Below are 24404 nucleotides of genomic sequence, written 5' to 3'. Positions count from 1 at the left end.
TATGATGCATAGCAGATGCTGCTGATTACACCGGAAAACTCTCACCTCATACCCACCCCTGTTGCTTGTGATGTGTTTTCATGGTGTTATGTTGTGAAGATTCATGTGCTTTTTGTGCTGAGGAGTTTTTTTTGTTTTCTGTTCTGATACTGAGCTCCTAGTAGGAGCTCAGTATGAGAAGAGTTCTGTTTTTCTCTCCTCCATCTCCCTATTTTGTTGTACATTTCATTGTTTTTCTTTACGCTACCTGTTCTGACCTGCCTACCCGATGTGATGTTTGTGTATTGTATGTATGGTCGGAAGAGGTCCAATTTTGCTGCAGGGAACTGCAAATGACAAATAAATGGCTTCATGATCATCATCATCAGGTGTGTACAGGTGACGTTGTACTCCAACACTGTTGGAACACACAGGCCGGTGCTAGTAGTGGATGTTGACGGCGTCGGGGAGGAAATGCTGTCTTTGTCTATGAAGGCTAGGTTAGACACATTTACATGTGAACATACACAGTCTGTTGAGTGTGAAAACTTACTCAAACGTTCAGTTGCTGAAGTTAGTTTGTGGTAAAATAAATCCAAGTAAACATCCTGTACCTTCCTGTATTTCTGCTTTTGTGCCCTGAGGCTGTTTCATTTGAAAAGATACTCAATAAAAAAAAGAATGAATAACAATGATTCATCATCCCTCTACCAAAGGAAAATAGAATACAACCTCTTCTTAGAAAATTAGAGTTTATGTTTATGTTTGACAGAAAGCAGTGGTGTAATGGTGTCTTGGGTGGAGAATATGACACACAAATTCAATGAAATTATCTATGATTGTCTTGATATACTGTACTTTTTACTCATCTCAATTTATTTGTCATTATAGATTAAAAAGGGACTTGTGACACTCATTACCAGCTCAATCTTTGTTTTATTTTATTTATTTATTTATTTTATTCTGGAACTCCACTAGAGCTTTGAATCATTCACAGTTTTAAAAATATATTTAAGTTATATTGGACCATCTGTGCCAAACAAAGCACTTTAGATTCTCTGCTATTAAACCTGTTAGTTGTAAAAGCCCACTTTCTTTTGATTGGCTGCCCCTCACCTGACGTATACACACAGAACTCAAACAAGGGAACAAAAGATCTCTGTAAACTGTAAACTACATGATAGACTGTAATACAGCCTTAATCTGCCACATGACACCTGCTACATATATGTACTTAAGTATACAACTATATACACTGTGGTACCCAAAATGCCTGCTAGCAAACTCTTCTATCATCCTTTTTTCTCGAATAAAGTACCTTTTTTCTGCTAGTAATCTGCTGTGCTTTCAGCTGTCTGCATGTTCTGATGCTTTGACAAGTTGTGAATGTGGTCCATTGAACTTGCATGCAGGTGTCGGCAAATCAGTGGAGGATGTGTTAAATATTCAGAAGCTAATTTGCATTATAATACAATGGAATGTCACCTGCATCATCATTCAGAATAGGGCAGTGGCAATCTGACTTCCTCACGGCAATCACCGTCATTATACTTTTATGAATTCATTCTAATTAATAGAGTTTTGGCATGATGCTGTGCAATTACTTTTTGGTCCATAAATACTCTTCATATCTTTTCTTCTCCACCCATTTCGCTGTTTCTCTTCTACTTGTCTGACTCTCTTCTTTTGTCTGTGTTGATAGGTGTGTTGTGCCTGAGATTGTGGTGGATACTCCAGTGCTGGACTCCTCAATTTCCCCTATAAACAGAAAGTGCGGTTGACCAACTCTAGCAATTTGCCTGCCTGCTATGGCATGCTTGATCAGGTTGGACAGATCCATGCAGCAGCAACAAAAAAAAAAAAATTGATTTATAGAGTTTACATGTCTGTGTTAAGAACTGAAGTGAATTAGAGCATACATGTTCCTTTTCAGTCGATATGAAGTAGGAGCGAGGAGACAGTTAACTTAGCATAAAGACCGAAAATGTGAAAAAATACTAACTGGCTTTTTCTAAAGGTGAAGAAAATCGTCATAAGCTCAGTAACAAAAACATTATATCTCATTTGTTTAAAGGATCGTCTTACAGCTTGCCAAAAACACAGTTAATGACTTATTGGTTGCTCTAATTGTCTCTCTTGTCCAGACTGAAGAGATTCTGTCTTAATGTAATTACTGTGTGGTAATGGGGACACATCTTCTTGTCCTCGCTTTCCTTACTGAGCTTTGGTGATGTGTGAAAGTGCTACTTTGAAGATATCTTTTTTTGGATTGTTTAGCCTTAGTGTTCATCAATTATTTTTGAAATACACTCACTGACCACTTTATTAGCAGATTGCAACCCCCTTCTGAATTCAGAACTGGCCCTTATTATGTTAGAGGCAGCCATGAGAACATTGATAGGTTTGTAGCTTGAACCCATCCGCTGGAACGTTGAAGACAATATAATTACACTGCAAAGCAAGACACAAGTAGGCAAGCTTCTTCATGTTTCTCGTGCACGGGAGAGAACCGGACAGGCACCGTTCCTTCGCTTGACCCCAGTTGCTCTCGTCCGTTCTCCCGTACCACTGTTCTTTTATTGAGGTTACATGAATATGCATAAGTTCATTAACATATGACGTCTACATACACACAAAGAGTACCTTGTCTGTGTGTGTGTGTGTGTGTGTGTGTGTGTGTGTGTGTGTGTGTGTGTGTGTGTGTGTGTGGACTGCTGATCAAAGGGTCAAACATCTAAGCATAAATGACAATCAACAATACAAATCTAACAAACATGGATAAAGAGATGGATAGCAATAACATTCAAGTAGCATCTGTGGTGTTGAATATGATGCTCACTTGGTAGTAAGGGGCCTAAAGTGGACTAAGAAAATATCCTTAAAAGCCTGAGCATTTGATACAGATACATCCGCCAACTGTCTTGTATTTGGGTACTCACCCCATTGAACATGAGACTGGCATCGACAAAGCATATTCACATTGAGGACTGCTACTTGCTGGACATTTTCTCTTTTTCGGTCCATTCTCTGAACCCTAGAGATGATCGTGTGGGCAAATCCCAGCAGAGCAGCAGTTTTTAAAATACTCGGATCAGATCGCCTGGCACCAACAACCATACCATGTTCTTTCTTCCTCTTTCTGATGTTCAGTTTGATCTCGAGCAGGTTGTTGGTATACATAAATGAATACCTAAATAAGCTGTTGCCGCACTGTCGCTAAGTAAGAAATTATTTTTTGAGACAAATGAAGGTTTAAAAGACAACAAAAGCTGACCTCATATTATCCATTACTGTGCTTTATCCGTTTATACAGCAGTGATGAACACTAAGTGGGACTGTGGATTTCACAAATGTCACAAATGTTTCATCCCATGTATGGAGGCAAGTTCCACAATTACATCTGATGCACTATGGCTGCATTAAAATGTATATATTTTTTACTGTCTCTGTATTCAGGAAAATGAGGAGAATCCATCACTGCTTTTAAGCAGTTCTGCACCTAGACGAGTGATTCATCCCGGCAGCTCAGAGAAGCTTTCTGTGTGTCTCCCTGCTAAGACTGTTGGAAAGCGCCGCAGCACTCTATGAATTGCTGGGTTCAGCAGCCTCCAGCCATACCTGGTCAGTGGAAGTGTTTGTGTTGGACTCTAAGTTAAATACACTGAACAAAAATATAAACGCAACACTTTTGTTTTTGCTCCCATTCCCCATGGGATGGACGTAGAGACCTAAAATTCATTCCAGATACACAATATAACCATCCCTCCCAAACAGTGGTCACAAATCAGTCCAAATGTGTGGTAGTGGGCACATCTGCTATATTGAGATAATCCATCCCACCTCACAGGTGTGCCACATCAGGATGCTGATCTGACATCATGAGTAGTGCACAGGTGTACCTCAGACTGCCCACAACAAAAGGCCACCCTGGAATGTGCAGTTTATTGCGCTATTGGGGGTATGGGGACCCAGAACCGGTCAGTATCTGGTGTGACCACCATTTGCCTCATGCAGTGCAACACATCGTTGCATGGAGTCTATCAGATTGTCAATTGTGGCCTGTGGAATGTTGGTCCACTCCACTTCAATGGCTGTGTGAGGTTGTTGGATATTCGTGGGAACTGGTACTGTCCGGCGTATACGACAGTATACGCCGGTCAAGCACATCCCGAACATGCTCAATGGGTGACATGTCCGGTGAGTATGCTGGCCATGCAAGAACTGGGACATTCTCAGCTGCCATCTGCCCTGAACAATGTGAACCATGATTCATCCGTGAAGCGCACACCTCTCCAACGTGCCAGATGCCATCGGATGTGAGCATTTGCCCACACAAGTCTGTTAAGGCGACGAGCTGGAGTCAGGTCAAGACCCCGGTGAGGACGACGGGCATGCAGTTGAGCGTCCCTGAGACGGTTTCTGACAGTTTGTGCAGAAATTGTTTGGTTGTGCAAACCAATTGTTCCAGCAGCTGTCTGGGTGGCTGGTCTCAGACGATCTTGGAGGTGAACCTGCTGGATGTGGAGGTCCTGGGCTGGTGTGGTTACACGAGGTCTGCGGTTGTGAGGCCGGTTGTATGTGCTGCCATATTCTCTGAAACGCCTGTGGAGACGGCTTATGGTTGAGAAATGAACATTCAATGCACGGGCGACAGATCTGGTTGACATTCCTGCTGTCAGCATGCCAATTGCACGCTCCCTCATTGCTTGTGGCATCTGTGGCATTTTGCTGTGAGACAAAACTGCACATTCCAGGGTGGCCTTTTGTTGTGGGCAGTCTGAGGTACACCTGTGCACTACTCATGATGTCAGATCAGCATCCTGATGTGGCACACCTGTGAGGTGGGATGGATTATCTCAATATAGCAGATGTGCCCACTACCACACATTTGGACTGATTTGTGACCACTGTTTGGGAGGGATGGTTATATTGTGTATCTGGAATGAATTTTAGGTCTCTACGTCCATCCCATGGGGAATGGGAGCAAAAACAAAAGTGTTGCGTTTATATTTTTGTTCAGTGTATGTTTGATATCTGAATAAAGACATAATATTTATTCTTTGATCCTTGAATATTTCTGTTCTGTTCCAGGAGGTGGCCTTGTCATGTATTGGACAGGGACCAGTAGTTCACATCCAAAGCCCACAGCTGAGCTTTGGTAAAATCCCAGTTCTGAAGAGCATTGCCAAAACCCTGCACCTGTATACCCAGTCACCTATTCCAGCTCACTTTACTACTACCATGATACAGACACTAGAATTTGTGGCATAGGTGGGCAGGCATATACTAAAAATTGATTTAGAAATTCTTATACACTTTAAAACAAAACAACAACAACTTTATATGAGCTTACATCTCATAGTGGGATGCTAAAGCATTTGGAAGCATACAGTAAACATCTGGGGGAAAAAAGCAGCGTTATCCAGGTTTAAGAGTGGATTTACTACATATCTCTCCAGTCATCTATCAGTTCACGTACTGGCTTTCTGTCTTCCTTAGCTCCTGTGACTAATTCATTTTCAGTCCAATTGGATATGTAATTAATGAGCTGATGATTTAATTGCTTTGTTAGCTTTTGAAATAATTAGCTGCCACTTCAATTTTAGTCCTACCACAGGAGAATATATTATAAACATTATATATACATTACAATCCAGTCAAATGGTGACATATTTTGTCAGTGTAGAACAATTTTAACGATCAACTCACAGAGCCTCGCTTTTGGATATTGTAACATTTATGCACAAATAGTAGATTAACCCATGCTGTATAACAGACTTCCACTTCTATCTCTCACTCTTCAAATGGTACTTCAGTGTTATCAGCTGTTACCTACATATTAAGACATTTTCCACATTAACTACGTTTGATTTTCTAGGTCTTAAAAGCCTTTTAAATTAAAATGGTTATGTTCCACTTGTATGCATTTATAGTGCTTACTCATGGTAAATGAAACACTAAACTTTCTGGCAACCAGAGAGCCACAGTTTATCATATTTAGTGTTTCACTTTTCTCTGAAAGCTCTTCCCTCCCTACGTACTGTCATATCAGCGTTGCCTGATATCCACGGGGAGCCAACTTGTGACTGGAACTGTACCTCAATACTTCCAAAGCTGACATAGACACAACCATCCACATGCACAATTTTAAACACACACAGGCAAACCCCTGTGTAACTGCAGTTTTATGACCCTGTCCTCTCCTCTAAGGCAGTGTTGGGGAAAGGAGTTTCTCCTCTGCACTCTCAGGCGTCAATCGATGCAGATTCTCCTAGAATTACATTACGTCCCGCTCAATAGGCTGGCAAAGAACCACACAAATAGACCTGATGACAGAAGATCACGGGGATATTGCATAAGGTACCCAGTCTGTCTTGTCATTTAAGTGACCATCCGTGGGAACAACTTCATTCCTCATCCATCCTGGCCTTCTGTTATCTTATATGGTGTCGAACCATTCAGACAGGCAGTGAAGAATTGTGTGAGCACTGCAGGCTGCACATGAACACATTTGCTTTCCTGGAGAATCCCTTACATAAGCAGACTTTTATTCATGTTTTTTAAATTCTCCTGTCAGTTTTCCATAAGAACTGGAAAACTGAAAGAGAAACGTTATTAAAACTCAGAATATTAATTTTGAGTTTGCTGCTTTTTTTTGACAGTCGATTTTGTCGCTCTGTATTACTGTTTGACATCAAACTTGGCTGGCAGTAGTCTCTGCACCATCAATACAGGACTTATTAAGCTTTTATGCGCTGTTGATAGCAGCAGACCATACAGCACAAATCAGAATTCTAAACCCTTCCATCTTGTGCTGCATTTAAAAGCAATCAATGCTAATCGAGCTGTGTGATGCAGCAGGTTTGATGTGATTATTGAGATTCCAGTCGTCTTGCTCCTTACCCAGGGGAGTCAACCCTGTGCTCTTTCTCCTCTTTTGACTCCACCCACCCCTTCACCACGATCACCCTGGTATCGACCCGGTCCAAGCCAGCTTTCAGCAGCCTCTTTCCTCGATTGTACAAATGCTGAGAAAGTGATCTGCGACTTTCAAAGTCACTCACTGGTCAAGTTTTGGCTGTTTGACATTTTTCCTCATACGTATCATCTCTCCTTCAAACTGAGAAGGTGGCTTTCAATGTCAAAATGTAGTGAAAGCTTTATATTTAAGTTTGAGTGAAAATATTGTTAAGCACCGATTTACTTTGTTGTGCTTTAAGGCAGTGAAAGCACCCAAGCTTCACCGCATTAATAGGAAGCTCATTTTCAAAACCCCAATTAAAAGTTTATGCTCCAACCATAGATCAGCAGAGCTTCTGTATAGAACATTGATTGCGATTTCGACCACTGCTTGGTCAGATATATGTACACTACGCTGAGCACAATGAAAAGCTATCTGCTGTGTTTAAAGACTGCAGAGATTTATTCGATTTACGTCTGTTTTCTCATTACACTGGTCTTTATTTGGAAAAGTGCAATCGAACAATCCGCAAAGCTGCGAAATAAAATAAATATATATAGCTATGTTGCAGCAGCTCTATTTTAAAAGCTATTCTCCTGTTTATATCTCTGTGTATTTTATAGCAGATTTTAGCATAAGTTACACTTGTCTTATTTAACGTGCATCCACACATTAGCCTTCCTCAGAGTAGGGATATGTTTTGTCTTACTTACTATATGTCAGGCAAAGAGCTGCTGCTCTATTTCCAACTCAAGGATCTCATGCCGCATAGAAGTGGTGATGTGATTATTCAGCTATATGATATACACACATCTATCTCTCAAGGATCTCAGTAGCATTGTGCCACACAGTTATAGAAAACGCCCGCACAGGGGAGATATTTTCAAGCACCACATTTCAGTGATGGAAAGAGCTACTGGAAGGACCGCACTGCCCCTCTTTTCTAGGTGAGGCTTTCTGTGGTAACACCTCAGCTCATCAGGTTCACACTGTAAGTTGACTCAGATTATAACTCCTATGTTTCCTTAGGCCACCAGAGAGTCCTTTTAGCGTGTTGAGTCCAGTGAGGCAGCTGTACTGCCACGGGGCCAGCTGGAGCTCAAGGTTGTGGCACACCTGAAGGACATGATTCAGTTCGAGGGCAAGTTGGAGATCTTTATACAGGACAGTCAGGCGCACACTGTCCTGCTCTCTGCCACTGGCACTGGAACTACAGTTGCCATTGACCGACCTTTTCGTCCCGGCCTCGACTTAGGCAAACACTTCAGGTAGAAATCACTATTTCATTTTCACAAATTCAATTTTGACTTAGTGTGAAGTCCTTTTGCAGAAGTGAATAATATGACACCAAGAATCTGCCTTGAGCTCTCTTTGCTTTGTAAGCCATGAGTCATATCAATATCACTTCAAGCTCTTCAACCTTGGCATGCGAGTACACCGGATGAACAGGAAGATTGATAACTCACAACCCACTTCAAAAACCCACAAAGGTGGAAACTTGCCTAGCCAGAGTTTCCTACCTCCTTTCTCAACTCCTAAACCTATATGCTCCAAGACGTGGAGTAACTCCTTCTAGCAGAAAGATGGTCAGCCTCATTCTGTGATACTGTGAGCTTTTTTCCAGCTCACAGTGTCTTCAGACTGTCCTAAGGTGAAACTGTTTGTGTGTATGTCCTAAAAGTGAATAATCATAGCCAATCTGTGCATTAGAACAGATGCTGCAGCTCAATATGCAGTATACTACATGTACAGACTTTTGGCTTCCCAGGTTGTATGTGAGCATCAAGCGTGCTATGCTTTTGTTGGTGCAGGTGCTACCAGGAGAAGATCATGTCTGTGGATGTTATTTGTCACTTCGTAGCTCCACTGGTCAGCATTTTTCTCAAAGCAGCTTCTACATGAAGAAGGTTAGTCATGAGCAAGAATACCAAACATTGCATTTTTAGTACTTTTTTAAAAGCATATTTTTTGTAATACTCTGCAATGCTTTTATGATTGCATCCCATAACTGTTTTAAATGTTGTCTAAAGGTTATGTGGACAATCATCAAAGGTCCCATAAACTGCAGCTCTCATGAATGTTAATCTCATTTGCCTCCTTTATGTATATTTCTGTTAACATTTTGATTATTTTTAACCAACCTTTAACTATTAATAATTCAAACTGCAGCAGTTTAATACCTGTGCTTCAGACATGTCTCTTTGTTGTTGTTCACTTAATTTAAAAGGTTTCTGTGTGTTACAGGTCAAAGGAGAAAGACCCCTACACGAGAAGCTGATTCTAAAGAATATATCCTCTCTGCCTGTCTCCATAAAACTCTCACTTATAGAACCTTTCTCTCTGTGTGAGACCCCAGGAGACCGCAGTATAGAGTACAAATTGTTGTTTTTTGGTTGTTTTTATTTCTAATTTCATCAAGTACAGTTCTAATGATTCTATTTTTGCTGAAACATGCTGTTTAATCATTTAGCTGTACTTATCTGTATCATACCTTTAACTCAGATTAATCTTATTTTGTGTTATTGCTCATATCTAAATACTCTTTTAACGCTTCGTAATATCTGTTTGTGAAGTTTGCTGTGCAGAAGTGAGTCTACTGTGTTTTGATATTCTTGGAACGCAGTATGTGCCCTTAAAGACAGTTGCCTCCAAATTAAACAAATAGAGATTTGACAGTGCAAAATCACTGATGTTTTTTTGGCACTAACCCCAAATTAAGTTTTGATAAACTCTAAATTGAAAAATATGAAATATAGTTTTGTTGAATTCTGTAATGATCAGTGAATTTAAGGTCAGATATTGCATACAGAATGTCCTTATTTTCATTATTATAGCTCAAATTTTGTGAGCTCATTAAAAAGCTTGAGGCTTTCAAACACCTGGCATGTCTGAGTGAAGCTGTAGATTAGATGAATATTGTTGACAAGTTTGGTTCCCATGGCAGAATCACAATAAATGTTTCAAAAAAAGTGTGTAAAGGTTTGTGAAAGGCCTATGAACCTGCGGTGTAGGAGTCATCTGTTTAAAGTAAGCAACAAAAACAATTCAGTTATTTTTATTTCTTCCAACTGCAAGACCATACTCTGAAAAAGAAGTGTGCATTATTTTGTTGAATATATCAAAATTCACATTAGTCCTATAAGTACTGTATATATCTTTCCAGTCTGTGGTTTTAGGAGACGGACATCAGGCTGAGGTGTGGGTATGCTTTAATTCAGCTTTCTATAAGGATTGAGAGTCAAGAACTGTGGATGTGGTAACTTTGATGCAATCTTTTTCTTACATGGTGCATTTATTTTCATTCTTCACCTGGGTGTTTTGACCCCAGTTGGGTTTACATTGAAATTAAATCAGCAATAATTTTTTCTTTTCACCCATTATAATTATCTAAAACCCATGCTTTCACTGAGCTATAGGATAACCTTTTTCTTTGAGTAGCCTTATTGAGATTAAAGGTTTAAAAAGACCAAAAGATGAGGAACTATTGTGAATAACTAAACTGTATTCTCTGTTCACTTACTAACATAGTTAAAAAACTCTTCTTCTCTTCTTTCATGTGTTTGCCAGTTTCTTGAAGTAAATTACCAGGGACACACGCAGCATGAGGTGGTGAAGCTGCACGCAGAAGCCCATTACCCCGGCCTCGACTTCTCCTCCAGCACAGTAGATTTTTATTGTGTATTAAACTACACACAAACTCACAAACCAATCACCATGACCAACTGCTTCCTGATTCCTGTGTCCTATTGCTGGGCTTTTCTGGATGACCAGAGACATAGTAACATCAGGTATATTTACACCACACACTATTAAAATGTTGCATTTATCAACCAGACACTGTAAGTTATTCAGTTGATTGTTGTATAATTTTACAGCTATATATTCAACAGTGACACTTTTAGTAGAAAATACATTACAATAATGACTAAGCAAATAAAAGTCCCACATAATTATATTCCAGAAGTATCTATTGTAAAATGTAAATTGGCAGTATCTGTTATGTTATAGTGTAACGACCTACTCCCAGAATTAAATAAAACAGAGATTTTATAAAAGAGAGATCTACAATATTAACAATGGCAGTTAAAATGACTGTCCGAGTAACTGCACAGAGCTTTTACCAAGATGACTGCTCAGTTGCATGACATGCTTGTAGAAGAACATTGATTAAACCCCTAAAAATGCATCTCAGTTCATCAAAGTTGCATACTTAAAATTATTTTCTATAAAGCATAATCTCACAATGCCTTTAAAACAGCAGTCCCCAACCTTTTTTGTGCCACGGACCAGTTTATGCCCGACCATATTTTCATTGACCAGCCTTTAAGGTGTCGCGGATAAATACAACAAAATAAAACTAGTACCGGTACCGAAAAAAAGATTTATTCATAACACACGTGAAAAGACCCAGGAAAACCGAGTTAACGATAAAAACGATAACAAAATAACGCTGAAAACCGATAAAAACCCTGAAAACCATACATTTCACACCTGAGCCTCAACTCTCACGGCCCGGTACCAAACGACTCACGGACCGGTACCGGTCCGAGGCCCGGGGGTTGGGGACCGCTGCTTTAAAAGGCAACTTTGAATGACCTCATTTAGTATACGCAAATTTATCCTTGCCTCATCATGTTTGATGATTGCCTGCTGCCTCCTTCTACTCTCTCTCGGCATCTGCATGGCCGGATCACTAGCACATTTTCTTTCTACATGCAGGAAGGTGCTGGTTCACACTGCTGAACTGTATAAGTTGCTTATGTTTGATAAACCTTTTTCCCCCCATCAGCTCTGACAAGTTAGTCCCTCTGCTCACGTTAGCCATACTGCTTCTTAGGGTTCTTAGGGGTTTCCAAACTTAAGGTCAAAAGGTCAGTTTAATTCAATTCAAATCAGTTGTGTTAATGTAGTGTCAAAACACAACACTTACCTCAAGGTGCTTTTTATTGGAAGGTAAAGACACAACAAGAATACAGATAAAATGCCAATAATCAGCATAAGCAAACACTTGGTAACAGTGGGGAGAAAAAATTCAGTTGTAACAGGAAGAAACTTCTGGTTCTGGGTCAAATCCACCATCCGGGTGGGGCCTTTTGGCTGAGTTTGCATGTTCTCCCCCGTGTCTATGTGGGTTCCTCCCACAGTCAACACATGCTGTTGGCAGATTAGGTTAATGGTGATTTGAAATCAGCCCTAGGTGTGAATGTGAATGCGAATGACTGACAGTCTCTTTCTGTTAAGCCCTCAAACAGATTGGCAGTCTGTCCAATGTGTACACTGCCTCTTGTCCTGTGGTAGCTGGGATAGACTCCAACCCCCCCACGATCCTAAAATTGGAAAGTGGAAGAAAGTGGATGAATGGATGAGTGGATAAAAAAAAAAAGAAAATAACCAAAAAAAGTTAAGAAAAAAGTATTATAGCCTTTCATCACAAATTAGGAATTATCAATTTACATCCTAGGTTTTTCTTTATGAGTTGGCACAGAATGAGGGTGGCTTTTCTGTTATTTTGCTGCAGGACCACAGGATGCTAAAGCATCTGTGCTCTGTAAAAGCTACTGGATTATAGAACAAGAATAGAATTGGATTACTGAATAGACAAGATTCAGGAGCAAGAACCAAATGGATTTCAAACATATTTTTAAACTCCCCATTGGGGTGAGTCAGTCCAGTAGCTGCATTTAACATTTAACCCCCTGAATTGCAAGCCAAATCCATTATAAATTATCTGGGCAAGACACATTTGCTGATTGTGTACTTTATTCAAGCCTTGGTTTTGGCTTACCTCCCCTTAAATGAACTGTGAATACTAAAGTAGCCAGCCTATCCATGGCCTTGAACCAGCTAATGCAATAGGGCTAAAAGATTTATCACCTTCAATCATCGTCTTCGTTTTGTTTCTGTCCTTGTCCTCATCTTAAGGCTTTACATTGCTTATTTTTTAATTTTCCTTTTCCTCTTTCCCCTCTTCATGCTCTTGTGTCAGTGCTTTTCTTTCCCACCTAATCCGTATCACCCTTCTCTTCTCTCTTTCCTCACCCTTTCCTTCTTAGATTGCAGCCTCTCTTACCAATCCGTCTCACAGGCTGTCTCGCTAATTAAATGGAGACCTCACTGTGCTCGCACAGACTCTCTTTAAAGTCTCTTTCTCCCACACAAAACTTGCTCTATCTTGCCATGTTCAGCTAATTACATCCCTATCAGTAATTAAACCACAGCCCTTGGAGAGTGGAATTTCAATAGAGCTAACTGTTTTCTATCCATCTATTCTACTGATCCACTCCACAGATGGAGGCAGCACACTATAGACAGACACTGTAGGTTTTCTGTCTATGGGAACTCTTTTCCAGCAAGAAGTAAAGTAGAAGGCTTAGTTCACCTTTTACATTGTACTGCAGCTACTTTCTATAGCTGCCTGATGGATTAGATCACTGCACAACTAAACGACTATCTGATCAGTCACAACTAATGCAGTAACATTTATTTCGGAGCATGTTTTGTTAAAACCAAAATTTATAGCAGGACTGGCAGGATAAAGATCCTTGATCAAGTTTTAATTGTCTGTTTGTGGACAACAAGGGTCAGAAACAGCCTTTAATGCATTTTCCCCTAACCCTAACCCTTTGTGTTGTCACTGGAAAAACACATTGCTTTGTAGACCTTTATTTTCTTTTTGAGTGCTCATAGTTTTCTTAATTATCAAATAAAGACTGAATCTTAATATACATCACAAAAGAGACAAATGTGAGAGTATTTTTCCCACCATCAACATTACTAATTTAGATTAGATTAAGCTTTGCCATTGCAAAGAGTCTGGAGAATATGAAGTATTAAGGTAGTTTAATGCCTTGAGATTTCTTATTGATTTTAGTGATAAAACTGCTTTAATGCCCTTGAGATTCCTTGCAGTTTTGCATACAGTGACGCTATAGCAGCTTATTAGTAATTGTGCAAGGTGATAACATATCTTATGTCCAGTATGTTTGTACTGTTTCATGTGCAGTTATATTTGACTGAACTTAATGTGACTATGCTGGTGATTTCAGTCCTGAGAAAAACTTTCTTTTTTACAGGACTCTGTACAGTTCTATGAAAAACTAAGCCCTTCCTTACTTCTTACATAGGGATTAAAAGGGTAAGTAGCAGTCAGGTGCTGCTAATTGAATGCATTTGATTGATCATTAGCAAATGTGAAAACAACTATAACAGTGAATGTTTTGAGTTTGCTGGTCTGGAGTGTTTTAACACAGTGTCAAACAGGAAACCATTGCTGCTGCTGCCCATCAATCTGGGAACGATTATATAGTCAATTTCAAACAAGTCTGTTTTTCTACAAAGAGAAAGATTATTCACGAGTTAAAACATTTAGGACAGTTGGCAGTCTTCCCAGTAGTTTCCTCTGCCATGAATTAAGAGACTGGTAAAGTCATACAGAAGACAATTACTTAAAGTTATTGGTGCTAAAGGTGGTTCTTCAAGCCTCTCAATTATGGGATGTAATTAGTTTTTCACAAGACTAAATAGATTCCTGTGAAAACTTTATTTTTCACATGACTATATACACAAACTGGAGAGAAAAGAAGCATATAAGTATATGATCCCAAATAGGATGCTCTACGATTCTACCAGAAGGCATCATGGAAAACACAGAAGTCTTCTACAACACATATTTTACAGTGAAGAGTTGTTATGGTTTGGCAGGGCAAGCCATGGGGATGTAGGGAAGGAGGACCCAGGTGCAGAGCTCTGTGTGTAAACAGTGCGTTTATTTACAGTGAATGGAAAAAACAACAATAAATCCCCTTGCTCTCCCCTGACTCCCGTGTCGTGTCTTTCCGTGAAAAGTCCGTGTCTCAGCACTCCTCGTGCTGGCTGCTGTCTGGCGCTCCACACAAGACTCTCCTAAGTAGCTCCCCCGATGAGCCCTGATCAGCAGCAGGTGTGTGGCAGGAGCTTCGGGTGTGGCCACACCCACCAGGCCTGCAGGTGCTTGACATCCATCCTACAGCCAAACACACACCCACAAATACCTGCCTATACAAAAATGTGGACACAGAACAGCAGCACAGTATCACCTATACATATAACAATATAATTCATAACTGCTCAGGGTCGCTCCGACCCAGGGTCCCTGACAAGAGCAGGGTGGAAAAATCGTATGTGATGCTATGTTGATACTATATGTTGCCCTGGAAAACAATACCATCTTTCTGATACAATTAGTACTTCACAAGAAACACTGGAAGTCAAATTAGAAGCTGAAATATTTTAGAGAACCTGTTGCTTGTTTTTGCCTGCGTATTAATAATGTATTGTAAGAGAAAAAGGTACAAGATATTGTATCAGCTTTAGTCATCTTGCTCAAATGATGGACCTTAATCTTGACAACAACGCAAGCAACTTTAAAAAAAAAGTCTTATGTAGAGTTAAAGATGTGTTTTCACCAAATTCTGCTTGTACCTATATGATGTAACCATAGTGAATTTTTAAAAACATTATGAAAAATGGTCATTTATTGTGATGAACCTTCACGGTGATGAGAAAATGCTTTACTAATATTTGTAGTTAATTTAGCTCACATTTTAGTCGTCCCCTCGCGACATTAGTGCTGCGGTTCTTTTTTCACTGCTTTCAGTCCTTTTCAACTGCCAGACGCAGCTGTTCTCAACAAACAAATCTCACACCTGCTCAGTACTAAACCGCAGATAGACACTGTTAGACAATAGCTGCTTACAGTAGTGGAGCATTTAGCAGCTAAATTGTCACATCAACAAACAACAACAGCAAAACAAAGCTGAGCTGAAAGAGAGACAATACTGGTCCTAAAATTTGCAAGGTGGTTTCACAGCATTGCTCCGTGATTGCTGAATGTATAAATGTGCAACGCTTAAGTAAGAACTTTGCAGTTATTGAAGATTTTAAATATCTGTTTATTATTTTATATGTGCATTTTATTGATCAATAAAGTGGAGAGAGAAAGGACATATTGCAAGTCATGATTTGAGATGAAGTCCCATTCATCTCAATCCCAGTATTGAGGACTGAGCACCAATTCTGGTAACTTAAAATCTGTAAGATCAAATTAAAGAGGGTGTTTAAGTGGAATCATCTCAGCTGTCAGTTGTCATTGTACAATTTAAGATGTAATGTCTATCAGTGGTAAATCTCTAAAGCCAAGTCCACAAGTATAACTCATTATGATACTTATTTCCCATCATTCTTTTTAGTCTCCTGACAGGCTGCTGAAAAAGAGATGTTGGTTTAGTAGTCTGAACCCAGAAAACACAGTCACGCCCACTGTGTGCGTAAAGGAAAGAATAGATTGAAGAGCAAAAGACAGATACGAGAATGTCAGAGTGTCCTATTTCTGTTTTGAGCTGAACTCTTGCAGAGTCATTATCTGCTGTCTCACCATCTGTTCCCCTGTCCGCACCAGTGAGTTTTAACCTCTTTCTTAGAATGCCCACATTTTTAAAAAGCAGGTTTTTTGTTGTTGTTTGTTTGTTTGCCCCCAGGCTCCCAAATGATTTTAAGAAGTCTTATCCACCAAAAATGTTTTGTAAGATCTACAGTGTTTCTTCTGTCTTACATCATACAATGATGGATGTATTAATTTGTGATTTCCTAGGCAGTCTTGTCACACAAAACAATGTCCATGACAGTGATCATACAACAGTGCCCCCTGCTGATTGCATCTCTATCATTCACTCATTATAATGAGTTTATAAGCTGGCTCACAAGTACTTTTGCGTTCTTTGGCACTCTAGCAATTGTGCATGCAGACTTGAAGGGTGTCTTGCGTGTATATGCATGTAGTGAAGCTTTCCTACACACACATAGATAGCCTTTGGCTATAATGTAGCCATGGTCAGTGATTTAATATAGAACGTCTCCAGTATGGCTTTGAGATGGCTTCACTCACTAAATCTCTTTCATTCTCATCCATGTTTATTCAGCACTTCACTGCAATCTATCCTGACCTGTTTCCTGCTGCTTGCCTATTAAAATTCCTCTTAATTATAGAACACTCTGTTTAATTAACTTGATGGATGCACCCAATTTGATCCCATAGGGAAGGAGAGAGTAGAACAGAGAGACAAAATGAGTTCTTTGGGGTGTGGGTGCTGAAGATTTTCTTCCTCACTTGGGTATTACATTATGTGTTAATGATGCACCTGATAGACAGTGCTTATATAATTTACTTCTGTACAAGCATATGTACAAGTCCTTGCTAGTTAGCCTAATTCTGAGTAAATGTGCTGCTTCAAATGATCAACAGTGGGGTTTTTTTTAACTCTTTGATCTGTAAGATGCCAAAGAGAGGGAATATCATAAATATGGTCCTTGTAGCCATACTGGGCTTTAGTGCAGAATCACTGCTTTTATCTCCACTTCCACACCGAGTCCATATAAGTTAAAAAGGATTTGTTTTTTACTCTTAATCATGAAAATCTAAAGTAGTTGAGCAGTAGGATAAAAATATGGCGCTGCAAATAAAAATATGAATTCTTCTTGAAAAAGATTTGTTTTGTCTATCATTCATTTTTCTTATTTTTCTCTCTTGAGAAATGTGCCATTTATAACGCTATAACGTGGAGTTTTTCTCTATTTGCAAGAAAAATATATTTAACTTTAGGGATTTCTTGTTTTACTCTTTGCTCTTATGGAAAGAAAGGAAAAAAGAATGAGAAGCAAAACGATTCAGAAAGTCAGACGCGCTCCTCTGTAACACCTGCCTTGCCATCTCCTGTAATCTCCAGGCCTGGTGCAGATGGACATAGCAGCACACATTATCCTGTGGGTGTGGAAGAGGTAGGCAAATGCACACGTAAACAAATCAGGGTGTCCCTGAGATTTCTAGTTTGTCAGGGAACAGAGAAAGCCAGCAGCTAAAGGGCAAGTCATTCCCTCTGTGCCGTATATAATACTGGCTTGCTAAATCAGTGTGGATATTCCTTGGTTTTTAAGTACTGATACAATAGAATAGTCTTATATAACTCAGCGTAATCTTCATGATCTATAGTTATTTATATTCCCTTTAGTAACTGGAGAATAGATGTAAATGTATAATTCAATAAGGGCTCCGTCTAAAACTATTTTCATTACTTATTCATCTACAGAGTATATTTATTAATCAAATCACCTAAGATACTTGTCAGTGTAAAAATATTAGCTGTATTGCCTATAGTGACCCAGAAAAATAAGGGCATTTCATATATATTGACTGCAAAGATTAATAACCTGGAAGCAAGTTGTTTGTCTAAAGTCGAGGAAAACTGGGTTTTAAACACTGTTGAGACTGAATTAAAAAACAAACCCTGAATAACTGAATCTGTTGTACTGGTTTTCAGGTGGTTGCACAGTGCCATGTAGAGGAGGGGCCTTTATATGAGATCATTCTCAGAGGAGAAGCATCAATAATCATCTACAGCCTTGAACCCACCTATTTGGGCTTTGGTCAGCAGGTACAGATACAGGGCTGACCTGACAGCTGAATTTAACATCTGATTACTTTATAACAGTTTGATTTGGACAGCTGAGACTCTGAGCTTGAGCAAATTCAATTTAAAATAAAATAACACTACGTAAGTAGCAAATCTCAGGTTCAATTTCAGCAGATTTACATCAATATAGGGATGTAAATCTAATTAACAGGAAGTGCCAAAACTTTGGGAATTGTCACTAATTTTTTATGGACAGCTGCTTCAGTGTTATATCATTGGCAGAAGATCTCACATGTGACGCAGTGCTATGGTCCTGGGTCTGTTTCCCAGTGTTTCGAGTTGCAATTCCTTATTCTTAGTTAAGAGCATCCTTAGTTTTCTATTCATTACCTTTGGTCTTTGTAAGGATTTAAGTTTGAAGTCTTATAGTTTGCATGTTCATTTGTTTTATTCTCCTGAAGAGCATGCAAATGGCTGTTGAACCCACCATTAAGCAAGCAGAGGGTGGTTTCTGTGAGGGCCTTGAAGAGGGAGGAAGGTTCCACAAAATATTAAAAAGAAAAACATAGTTTTGTACCCTTAAAAAGTGGAACTATGAGCTACATTTTCCATATTTCTATATTTCTGTTATTGTAATCCCACTGATAATGATGGAATTTGCATTTCATTAGATCTGGTAATTGCAGGACCGAGTACGGATTTGAGTTTGTTTATGTAGCTCTCCATTATCGTGTGTTCATTTTTCCTCCTTGATGTTCTTTTATCCTGCTTCCCTTGTCCTTGTTGTTCTGTTGCCATCTGTTTGCTCACCCATGTGTCACGCCTGATATCTCAGACAAAACTAATTAGATTTTTTTAAAAACTTAGAGGAGTGAAGCATGCTGCCATTTTGAAGGGAACACTGATGAGCCCGAAAGAGAGGGCGTCACATTTGTTTGTGATTGTTCATTATGAATCTTGTTTGCTGCCTTGGTGAAGTTTGCTTTATGATTATTTGTTTTTCCTCACACTGATGGTTATTTTCCCTTTTTCCGATTCAAATTCTCTCTGTTGTTGCCTGTTAATTCTTTCTGGCGACAGCATGATAATTGTCATTAAGACAGATTGTTTAAAGATGGAATGTTTAAGTTGGCATTTTACCTTGTTTTTTTTTAACACTAGAAATACTGCTGAGAGGAAGCACATAAACTTTAAATGTCACTGCCTAGTTTTCCACACCACCTCCACTCCTTCTTTGTGTATGCAAGCCATCCGGACCAGTTATCATTGATATTCAAAACAAGGACACATTGATTTTTGATTTAGTTGAAATAGCGATTCAGCAGAACATTTCTTCGACCTTCCTGTCTGTTCAGCATTCTTCTCTCTGGCGCTGTGTCTCTCTCTCTCTCTCTCTCTCTCTCTCTATCTTACTCCTGTGTTGTTCTCTTGTATTTATCCAGATTTATAATTAAGAAGGTTCTGAAACAGCCCTGATTGTTCATGCATGTGTACAGCTGTGAAATGTTTTATGTTTTTGCTTGTTTGTTTCCCTTCTATCTTTTCACCTTTCTGATATTTTCACAAACTATAAGATGTAAAAGGTGCTTCTCTAAAACGAAAAGAATGTTTGCTCTACAAAATATACAGGACACTAGGTGGAGCACTTTGTCTGTTTGCCATAAGCTGCTTGACATGATGAAACTAAAGGCACAGCCCGCTTTAAAAAGCAGACGAGTGTTTCCCCTCTCGGTTTAATCTTTGTCCTTTCCTCCTAGCTTTTTCATCTTGTAAGCAAAGCTGATGTGATCCTAAGGAATACTGGCCACGTGGGCTATAAATACAGTATACAGCCTGAAAAAGAGAAGGGGGACGATACTGATGAGGAGGAAGTGGGGCAGATGACAGACTTTGAACATGAGGTTAGACCTGGTTGGCCCATGGTCGTTCCCGCTGAGGCGAGTTTATCTTTGGACTGCTTCTATTGTGGATATTTAAGTTATTTTAACATGAATGTTGATGGTTTCTTTTACCTGTGTTGCTTTTGTGTGAGTGACAGGGTTATGTTGAAGCCAGTATGGTGCAGTTACTATGGGTGCTCTACTTCCCAGGCATCCCAGAGGTTTTTAGGAAGAAGCTTCAGGTGCAGGTGGCTTTCCTACTACCGCAGGAGATCTCACTGACTGGAGTTGCAGTGTTTCCCAGGCTCAGCTTGAATTTGCCACAAATCCTACGTATGCACAGTCATTCATACAGTACACACATTTTACATGTAAATACATATTACACCAGTTTGCAGCCATGTTACTGGACCTCATAAGGATGTTGCCAGTAAACTGAATCATCCTTAGAAATATCTGTTTCCTTGGTTTTCTTTCTAACTCAATTTTACTGAAAAGCATCAAGCTCAAATTGTTCAGCTGATTTATAGTCCTCCCTTATAAGCACTGACACAAATTCAACTCTTTATTGCTGCGCTCGTGCAACACTGTGATTTCCCTTGCAGAGGAGGAGCGTTACATTGATGTGTTACAGCAGGCCAGAACTGCTGTGGAGGCAGACAGAGTCAAAGAGGAGCTCATGAATGAAATTAGTGTTGGAAAAGGAGCAGTGGAGGAAACCTGCATACTCACAGTCAATAAATTCATTTTAGGAACAGCTCACAATCACAATATGCAGATCACAAAAAACAAAAAGAAACATCCTGTAATTGTATGCATGTTGTTTTGATATTATCACGCAGAGAACTAACAAACGTTTATTTGTAATGAAAACCACCAACAAAAGCGGTATTTACAACGGTAGAACAAAAGTCAGTGTCCTGAGAAACCTTTAAGGTTTATTTTCATCTTCATACTGCAGTTAGTGCAGATTTGTATGTGTCCTACACATAAAATGTTTTGTATATATATATGAAGAAGTTGCACATTAACAAAATAAGCTGCATATTAACAAGTAATATTTCTTTCCTTCAGGTATTACTGCTCCAGCTCCAGAAGCTCACAGATCAGAAAAAAAGAATAGAAAAAAATAAACAATATAAAACGTTGAGGTAAAGTCCTAAACTCAGAAACCTAGGACGATGACAGTAGTAAAATGTATTTGGAGATATTTATGCTGACCAGTTTCGCCAACTTTTAAATACTTTTCTGTCTTTTGACTACGTGACTAGCATGAAGAGCTGCTTCACATGGAGATCGATAGGTTGCTCATCAAAGAAAATGCTCTTGCTGTGGCTGCTAGCTTGCTGGAGGCCGGAGAACCACAAGGATCCTTCAGAAAGTGGCACAAGCTATTCAAGTATGTACTTACAACCACACACATGCAGTTTAGTGGAACAGATGGTCCACTCACTGGACTGAAATGAGAACTGTGTCCAACTGTGCTGTGGAATTCAAACAGTCCTTAATACTGAATGATATTTGGTTGCATAGCAGATTTTATTACTTGGTGTTTTTGCAAATTTGTGGGTACATGGTGTGGCTATTTATTTATTTTCAGTTTGTGCATTTTTGATAACATGTCATTATCTTGTGTTCACAGTGTATAAGTGCAGAATACAAATGATATGCAAGATACTAAGTTTCTTTACAAAACAGAAAGCCGTCTTTAACTAAAAAGAGAAACTCTTTCAAAACTAAAAAACTCAAACACTCACACAACATCCTGTAATTGTAAGCATGTTTGTGTCCAACGTTTTATTCTTCACTCTCCACAGGTTTCAGCTCCCAGAGTATGTTTTAGACTTTGTTTTTGTCATTCCTAGCAAAGTTATCAGTCAAACTGCAAAAATTACCAGTGAAGGATCAATATCTGTGTCTTTCCATGTCATTTGCAAACATCTTGAGAGCACAGGTAACACCATATCTACTTTTGTCCCGTGACATTTTCAGTCCTCTGTCTGTCTCCTTCTGTTTTTTAATACTTTGATATTTTCCACATGATCTGATTTATATATTAGAAGTGATTTGTCCTATGGAATTGAGTTCATTCCAGTTTTATTTACATAGCGTCAAATGACAACAACGGTCACTTCAAGGCGCTTTATATTGTAAGGTAAAGACCCAATCAGACAACCCCCTGTGAGCAAGCACTTGGCGATAGTGGGAAGGAAAAACTCCCTTTTAACAGGAAGAAACCTCTGGCAGAACCAGGCTCAGGGAGGGACAGACAACTGACATGATCCTGTCGAGGGGAGGGAGATAGGACAAAAGACACACTGTGGAGGAGAGCCAGAGATTACTAACTAATAATTAAATGAATCTATGAAGCCAAATGTATAGAAAAATATACAAAAAACAGAAAGTAGGCAGTCCTGTGTGGAAATAGAAAGTATTACATTAGACTTTCAAAAAATAAAAATAAAAATGTTTAGATATTACAGTTAGAAGTCTTAATGTCAAAGAAAAACAAACCAATAGTAGACAAGTTTACAGATGAAACAAAGCTTAAATAATTTGTTGGCATTTCCACCATTCAACAGCTGTAAAATTATTAGAGCTGATGAAAGCAAACAAAACTGGATTTCTGATATCAAATGATTTATGACTCTTACTGGTTTATCACAGGTTTCACAACCAATTTTAAAAGTGTGAAGAATCTGCCTTGTAGTGAGACACAGACTTTCACAGTTTAGTTAGACCCTCAAGGAGCCAAGCTGAGTGTCCTCCCAATCCAGGTATCCACAAGAATAGACAAGCTTGTATACGGCTAGAAATACATTTATTGTGTCTTTTCATTCAGTGTCTATAAACAGTTTTGGGTCTGTGTTATTAATCTCATCTTTGTTGATACAGGTTGCAGATGGCCCAATGGTACAGATACGACTGTATGCCATGGTAACCATGCCAGATGTCACTGTTTCCAGGGATACAGTTCAGTTTGACACTGCAGTGTGGCATGTGTCAGAGTACAAAGGGCGATAAAAAGCGGCAATGGTATAATATGCTCTAGCTTCTGCTAGAGGTTTCTTCCTGTTAAAAGGGAGGTTTTCCTTCCCACTGTCCCCAACGTGCTTGCTCAAAGGGGGTCGTATGATTGTTGGATTTTTTTCTATGTATGTATTATTGTAAGGTCTACCTTACAATATAAAGTTCCTTTAGGCAACTGTTGTTGTGATTTGATGCTTTATAAATAAAACTGAATTGCATTGAATTGAACTGAAAAATTGAATTGAGTATACTGGGTCACCGTGGTGCTATCTTGTTGTTAACTGTAAAATCAAGTGAATACGTGAATTTTTTCTATGTACTTCTTATCAGACCTGTACATTTGATACTTGAGAAAATCTCTTTAATTGACAGCCAGATGTGGCTTGTATTAATTTGCTATCATAAGCTATTATGAGTGTTGGTGCAAAAGGAAAGATTCCTTTTGTAACGCATCAGATGAGAACAATACAGCTACTGAACCATGAGTCTGTGCCTTGCCAACTGGAGCATTGCTGAGAAGTTTCAGGCTTTTAAAAAGGTATGACTTTAGCTCGTTTATGGATAAAATAAAAACTTAATCCACATTCCACACGGTAAGAAAAATAGGGAAGTATAAGTGAACAATAAAATATGTGCACGGCATTATAATCGAATGCAGCATTGTGGAAATAAGTTATTTTAATATCAGGGAAAAGTAGAGTACTGTGAGTAGTAACATGTGGGTGATATATAGCAAAATAAAGACGGGGATGCTGACCTTCATGTACATCTCTTTCAGTGTGCTTATGTAGTGGTGCGCATGGCTGAGAGCACCCAGTATGTGTTCCTCACGGGTCAGGTTCACGGTGAGGCTCCACATCTCGAGTTCTGGCCATCGGTGCTGGAGCTCAGACCTTGCCTCCCTGCCAGCACTGAGGTTGAACCTGAGGTTACCGCCAGAAACCCCTGTTCTTTCCCCACTGAGTTTTACTCCCTGGAGTTCACACACAGTACCTCCAGGAAGAAGAGGTAAGTCTTCAGTTTCAGAAATAGTGTTGCAAGTTTACCTTACAATGTATCGTATATTTTTTAAAAGGCAAGGCCCCAAGTGAGGTAGTAATGTCAAATACA

The 24404-nt window shown here is 39.3% G+C and overlaps 1 protein-coding gene across 1 annotated transcript in view; it reads left to right on the top strand.

Annotated features, from left to right (window-relative positions):
• hydin (HYDIN axonemal central pair apparatus protein) overlaps positions 1–24404 on the top strand; it is a 56022-nt gene that overhangs the window by 1557 nt on the left and 30061 nt on the right. The window contains 26 exon segments of the mRNA XM_085410988.1: positions 379–479; positions 1682–1722; positions 1725–1804; positions 3436–3600; positions 5071–5241; positions 7991–8208; positions 8324–8482; positions 8484–8560; positions 8563–8591; positions 8709–8745; positions 8748–8851; positions 9185–9302; positions 10084–10196; positions 10508–10728; positions 17701–17752; positions 18292–18405; positions 20142–20321; positions 20423–20597; positions 20870–20973; positions 21536–21663; positions 22082–22218; positions 22932–23041; positions 23160–23252; positions 23730–23792; positions 23794–23832; positions 24073–24302. Of these exon segments, the coding sequence (XP_085267114.1) occupies positions 379–479; positions 1682–1722; positions 1725–1804; positions 3436–3600; positions 5071–5241; positions 7991–8208; positions 8324–8482; positions 8484–8560; positions 8563–8591; positions 8709–8745; positions 8748–8851; positions 9185–9302; positions 10084–10196; positions 10508–10728; positions 17701–17752; positions 18292–18405; positions 20142–20321; positions 20423–20597; positions 20870–20973; positions 21536–21663; positions 22082–22218; positions 22932–23041; positions 23160–23252; positions 23730–23792; positions 23794–23832; positions 24073–24302 (3059 nt within the window).

Source organism: Rhamphochromis longiceps, linkage group LG7 (assembly GCF_057381845.1).
Source record: "Rhamphochromis longiceps isolate RC_006_pf linkage group LG7, R_longiceps_female_GT1.1, whole genome shotgun sequence".
NCBI lineage: Eukaryota > Metazoa > Chordata > Actinopteri > Cichliformes > Cichlidae > Rhamphochromis > Rhamphochromis longiceps.
Note: the sequence above shows the minus strand (reverse complement) of the source record. Positions and strands in the feature narration are given on the sequence as shown.